At 43.7% G+C, this 6,770-nt stretch overlaps 1 protein-coding gene across 3 annotated transcripts in view; it reads left to right on the top strand.

Moving 5' to 3' along the window:
- FRY (FRY microtubule binding protein) overlaps positions 1–6,770 on the top strand; it is a 286,799-nt gene that overhangs the window by 158,779 nt on the left and 121,250 nt on the right. For all 3 annotated transcript variants that reach the window (XM_023524124.1, XM_023524123.1, XM_023524125.1), the window contains one exon: positions 2,374–2,475. In XM_023524124.1, the coding sequence (XP_023379892.1) occupies positions 2,374–2,475 (102 nt within the window). The remainder of the gene's footprint in view (positions 1–2,373; positions 2,476–6,770) is intronic.

Consider the following 6,770-nt stretch of genomic DNA (forward strand, 5'->3'; position numbering starts at 1 on the left):
CCTAAAATAAGTATGATGTCTCCTGCCTCTCTTCCTACATTTACCTTCTCTGGGCGTCTGCGTTTGTGGGTTAATCAAGGGCCCGGGGCCTCACACACAGTAGGCGGTCAACAGGAATTTGTTGGAAATGAATGCTGAGCGAATCAACGGTGTCAGCAGGTGACTGTCTGCTTGCTGGTTGTGTAGGTGCCATGTCTGTTCGGTGCAGTGGTTTGACATCGGAGTAGGAACTGGACGAGAAGAAAACCAGCCTCGGCGAATGTCATTCTGGCCTCGGCAAACTTAAATACGAAAACCGAGTCTGTGATTTCGTTAATAGGTTATGGAATATGCGACGTCAGTGTGTATGATGGAATTCACGGCTATTTCCTTAAATTCGTGCAAACCCTAAAGTTTTATGTGCGCATCTCGCTCTTTTTCTACTTGCCAGGAATGCGCACACTACTTCCTCGAGGTCAAGGACAAAGACATCAAGCATGCTTTGGCCGGGCTTTTCGTTGAAATTCTTGTCCCAGTAGCTGCCGTGAGTCCTTACGTTTTCATTTTTAAGAATTTTTCACATTCGTTTAGAGAAGGGAATTAATATAACGTTAACATGCATCTGTGTTTCAGGCGGTGAAAAACGAAGTCAATGTCCCCTGCCTTAGAAACTTTGTTGAAAGTCTCTATGACACCACGCTGGAACTCTCTTCTCGGAAGAAGCATTCCTTGGTTAGTAACAATGACAAAACCGCAGAGACAAAAACTCTCTGCTTTGGCGGGATCCATTTGAGGGCACTGACGGGGGCCTCACCCGCAGCTCGCCCCCAGGTACAGGCAGCGTTTCAAAATGCGGAGCTCGCCCTTCACGTCGGTCACGGTTGACTCACGGTGACGCGAGGGGTTGAGGCCATGTCGCCTCGGCTGATGCTTCTGGTCCTAAGGGTTCTGTTGTTCACTTCCAGGGTTGGCTTAACTTGATTTTTGCTTTAGTTTCTGAGGTATTTTCCCTCCAATCTGAAAGCTGAAGTTTATAATCACAGGTTCTCTTCTCATTTCCAGAGTCTTCCCAGGCTAACCCTATCCCGATATTCAGAACTAAAACGGACCAGGCAGGGCGGGTGGTGGCTGGGACACAGGCAGTTCCCTGGGAGCATGACTCTGTCATGACTGAGAAAACGATTTTGAGGGGAGCTTTTGCGCTGAAGAGCAGCATAGAAAATTATTTGAAATTACTACAGCCTTTTGCCCTCAGTGGTCAATATAGCTCTGGCTCATGGACCAACAAGGGGTCTACCAGCTGTCATTGCAACAGTGTGGCAGAAGCTGCCCGCCTGGGTCTCTGCTCGTCGGCATGGTCTATGCTAGCCTGCCAAGTACGGGCATAGTCACCACTGTCCCAGCAGATCCGCTGCTTGGCCAGCCCTGGGGATGAAGCCGCTCATTTGTCTGCATTAGGTGGTCATCGTGACGAATTGCTTGGCTGTGTGTTGTTTTTGTCCGGTTTTGTTTTTAGGTTACTAGCTAGCATTAGAGCTGCACTCGGTGGCAGCAATAGTTCAAAATCAGTTTAAAATTAAGTTACTAAAAATCAGATCCAAGTTAATGAGTCGTTAAGCACCGAATACCATTGGGGCAATTGTTTTTTGCTAATTCGAGTTAACGGTCGGTTTAAATCTTCACTAGCCGTAATTTTGAGCGCCATAAAGGCGTACGCTGTCTGGTTCAGCTAAGTGATGACGGGTTCTGCATGTATGTTTTTGGGTGGCCGGCCACCCATCAGCTTTTCTGTCTTCTCCAGTTGCTGCAGGAAATTTGGCCCCATTAGGCAGGAAGAGCATAGTAGCACCTCTGTTTATTCCATCATAAGCAAATTCCTTCTGTGGTTAGATTTGTCTTGGTGGAGTTTACCAATGCAATAACATTTCTTTTAGGAATCTTCCTTAATTACAGGAAGATTACATGCAAAAGCAAACACGTACATCTACCTCTAAGACGGGGACACGCTAGTCGATGTTTATGAGCGAAAAAGCCAGGAACATTTTCAGAATGAGCGAGCCTTCCTGCTTTCCTTCTGAGGACTGAGAGGGAGCGAGGAAAATGAGTTTGCTTTGAAAATTTATAACCGGAGGCTAAATCAGTGATTTTCGCTTATCACACACTTGTACACTATACAGATCTCTAGATTATTCCATCCCCGCCATCATCAGAAAGCGTAGGTGAAATGTCCACCTCTGTACGGCACCTGTTGGGCCTGATCGTGTTCTGAGAGCCCATTTATTCTGGTCTATACGGACCACAGAGGGAGGTGGTTGGCTGTGGCCCCCGAGAACACGCGTCACCTGGTGTGTTAGAATATAAACCCTCATGTGACCTCATCTCCTTTCTCCTCAGGCCTTGTACCCTCTGGTGACCTGTCTACTCTGTGTCAGTCAGAAGCAGCTGTTTCTAAGCAGGTGGCACATTTTCCTCAACAACTGCTTATCCAACCTGAAGGTTAGTATTTGCTGGCTTTTCTTAAACAAAAAACTCTTAGATAAAAACATATAGTTCTTAATCGGATATCTGTGCTTCTGTGAGCGTTTGTGGGACAATTGTCTTGTACTGTTGAAATAATGAAAAACACATTAATTAGAGTCGTCCTTATAAATTACAGCCAGTTTTAAAAGGTGAGTAGTGATAAGAGAAATCACAATAAACTGGGGGTAATCTTTTCTAATAAGGTCACTTTGAAAGTAAAATTAAATGCCCCTCTGTATTCAACTATTGTCGCAATAAAAAAAAAAACTATAAAATCTAAATGATTTTAAAAAAGAGAAGTCATACTTCATTGGTAGAAGCACGTGAATTGATTTCAGAAGCTCCTCTACCCCGCCCCTCCCCCAATTCTAGGAAAATTCCTGGGGTGAGGGGGGTTTCCATTCTGTGGGCGCGTTGACTTAGTAACAGAATACACTTATTTCCCGCCACTACTCTTTATGATCGTTTTAAGGCGCTGTATTCCGGCCACGCGTCTGCAGGTCAGTTCTGAGCCTTCACTGAGCGAGTCTCCTTGGGGAGGTGGCACAGGCGGCTGGGGAATGTGGGGGCAAAGTCACGGTTCTCGAGACGCAGGAAGCTGCAGTGACAGCAGCCGTAACGATTCCCTCTGAAACTGGCTTTGTGCCTTGAGAGTGATGAGCACTTTGGGGCTTGTAGTATGACCTGTTGGCAAGGGACAACTAAATGAAAGTCATCCCAATGTTGGTGCGCCTAGCACATGGGTTCCATAGTCGTCCCCAGCTGTGTGCAAAGATGTCGGATTTCTTTTAGGAGGCTGATGTTCAGTCCTTTAGAACTTTTGAGAAATGTACTGGCTCATACAATCCTGTGTGTGCTTATATGTGTCGCCTTTTCTTTTTTGTTCTAAGATACTTTAATTTGGTGAAGTAGTTAAGATTAATTATATTACTTTGGCATTTATCATAATTACATGATAATCTGCACTAGAGCTGTTTAAGCACCGGCTATATACTGGCTCTAAAGGCTGATGGTGAAATCCAAGATTAGAATCACTTATTCTCTTCAAATTGGCACTGAACTATAAAAGCAGTGGATATAGGGTTAAGCTTTTAAGTATTCTGAAAAACAAAACTTTTTCAGGGTGATCAACTGTGACATAATGGCCACTTTGAGGTATTTTTTTAGGGATTTATCCATCTGTCATAGAGCTCTAACACATAGCCCAGTATCTTTCTCGTGTGTGATTTGGTCCACTTTTAAGTTATCCAGTAATTGGTTCCAGCTAAACATGCTTTATTGTTATTATTTTTTTTTAATTTTACATTTTACCCAGATAGAAAGTGGTCATTTTGTTCAAAACAAAGAAGAGAAATTATGACATGTTCACAGTGCATTTTTCGGTATCTATTATGCCAAATGTGCTTGTGATGAATTTTAGTTCAAATTATATTTTGTATGACAGTTTATTGTTGTGGCCAAAAAGACCAAAATTTTTATTGTTTAAAGTTGGGATTGAAATACAGCAGCATAATCTTACTTTGGAACTTAATTGCTTCAAAGTTAGAACACTGTTTGGAACTCTGGTCAAAGGCCGCCGAAAAGACTTAATAACTGGGTTGTCAGTGGCCCTACAGAAAGATGTTTCTCCATACAAACACTTCAAGCTTTGGGATTTCATGAAAGGGAAAGGCAGTAGATCACAAAGAGTCAGTAGGGTAGAGGCTGAACCGCATTCCAGAATTTAGCTCAGTTCATCAAGTGTTTTACAAAGCGGTCATGGAGTGAGGTGCTGGGGAAGGTTCTGGAAGTGGGGAAAACAGGGGAAGTCAACTATAAAAGCAACTAGATATAGAGTTCCCGTCCTCTAGGAGCTTGGCCTTTCTTTGGGGGATGTTATGTAATGAGGTTGCAAAACACGTGGCACAGACCGTGGCAGGTGAAGAGCTGGGAGTAGGGAGGGCCCTGTGCCGTTCCTAGAGGTCTGGACCCCGTGAGGCGGGAAAGGTAGTTATTAGGCCAAGAAAAGGCTGTGATATTTTGCTTTATGGGTAAAAAATTGTTGGAAATTCACCCCGTGGAGGCTAAAAGACATAAAAATATCCTCGACGAGTTACAATCAGAAGGAAATTGTATCACATATGTTTAGAAGTATACCCAGTATGGATTAAATGGGACCATTTGAAAATGTCATAAATACACAGAAAACCTTCCAACACCTCATGAGTCCTCAGTGTGCAGGGGCAGGTGAGGGGGAGAGCTGAGGAAAAACTAACATGGCTTCAGAAGTGTCATGTCATAAAGGACCGGCAAACCCATCTTCCCCCATTAGCCTTCCCCTTTCTCCCTCCATCACCCTCCCTCCCGGGGTCCCCCCTGCCCCACGCATGCTTAAGTAATGAGCCTGGGCTTTGAACCCAAGACATTGAACTTGGCAGCCAAAAAGAAACCCCAAAAGTTAAGAAACGTATTTACTCTACAACTGATAACAAGAATAGTTCTCAGTCATTCGAGCTCGGTTATGAGCCAGGTAGGGGCTCACATGCATTGTCATGGGTCGTTATATAAATGTCACAGGCCACACTGAGTTCTCCCTGTGTTTTCATGGGTGCTATTGATGATTTTCTAGAAGTTTTGCCCAGATAGCCAGCCACTCCTCATGTGAAACTGAAACATTAGTCAGCCTAGCTCCATCGTCCTAGAAATCAAAGTACAGAATTAAAAAGAGGTTCTCCTCTTTCTCATCTCAGTCCCTGCTTGAGCTAGAACTTGAACGCATCCCTTTATTCAGTCGGTCACTCGGTCAGCAATTCTCTGCACGTGTCCCAGGCAGTGTTGTAGGTGCTGGGGATGAGTGGTGAGTAAGACAGCAACACACTCTGGTCTCTCAGACCTTGTGATTTAGTGGGGGAGGCAGACGGTAAACAAGTAAACAAAGGTGTGAGAAAAAAAAACTTCGGGTAGCGGTAACTGCTAGAAAGAAGATCGAACAGGATGTCATGATAGAGGGTGACGTACTAGAGTCGGGCACAGGCAGGGCGGGGGGTGAGAGGAAGGTCTTTTAATTTCTCCTAGGGGATCTCAAAAAAAGTGCGCTTGTCAGAAATGATTTGCTGAAACTTGTCTTCGGCACCTAATACAGATTCGTGTGTAATGGGCAGAGTGAAGTTCAAGGAAGGCTTGTTTTAGCTTTTCATATAATAGTAAGTGTATTAATATCTTAATTTCATAAGTGGAGCCACTGAGGAATAGATTAAAGATCCCAGTCTGCCCGAATGCACTAAAATGTATGGCGCCATTTATTTGAAAACAGCTACTGTTCTCTTCAGAAATACCAAATTTAAACGAGCAGGACAGTATTAGGTATTTTAAATATTAATTTTCAAGAAGTAGTTATTCTGCTTTGCTATTAACCTTATTTCTAAAAACGAGAACATCTCTTATCACCCGTTTCAGATCTGTCAGAGGCACATTTCAGAGTGGAATACACAGATTCTCGTAGCACCTATAAACTGAGTCTAAAAATTAACGATCAGATGACAGGCGTATTACTTTTCATGAATTCCTTATTTATTCAGCCACTGAATAGGGAAGTGATCTCCGTAAATTGCCGGTACAGTAATTATAGAGGGTATTCTAAACTGTAGCATATATGTTATGTGGATAATATAGTCATGAAAAAGAGTGAAATGCGAGCAAAGCAAATTGATTCAAGTATCAAACGGAAATGCCACAAAGAATCAAGGTCTTGACTGTGACGCACAAGGGAATACAGCAGGGAGAAATTCGTTTACCTGAGTGGCTTTCATTGAAATAGAAGAGAAAACCAGAAGGTATCTGAGTATGACAGGATCGAAAGGTGACTAAAATTGTTTATCAATCTGTGGCGATAGATGTTTACCTTAGCGTGCACGAGAATCTCCAGAAACACACAAGTGACTTGGCGTCTGCTCACGGACCTTAAACTCTGGTCTATCCGGTGAACCTGTCACCAGTTAAGTTATCGGTGGATTCAGTCCTCTCTGCTTGTCACTGTTTGCAGTGAGTTGCTGTAACTAAGTCAAAAGCAACATTTAGAGCAGGCGGGCATGGTGTCGGGCAGGCTGGCGTGTCACATGACCGGAGTGAAGTGCAGGGGTCCGGGAAAGGTTCACCCCGAAGTCGGCCAGTTTGTTGGACTGTTTTATCAATGCAACTTCAGATCCGTAATTAATCTATTGGTTAAATAGCTAATGGAGAAGCAGGTTCCAATGGGAGAACACGCTTTCGATCTCGAAGTAGAGTTCTTTGAC

This window comes from Pteropus vampyrus, unplaced genomic scaffold (genome assembly GCF_000151845.1).
Source record: "Pteropus vampyrus isolate Shadow unplaced genomic scaffold, Pvam_2.0 Scaffold447, whole genome shotgun sequence".
Taxonomy (NCBI): domain Eukaryota; kingdom Metazoa; phylum Chordata; class Mammalia; order Chiroptera; family Pteropodidae; genus Pteropus; species Pteropus vampyrus.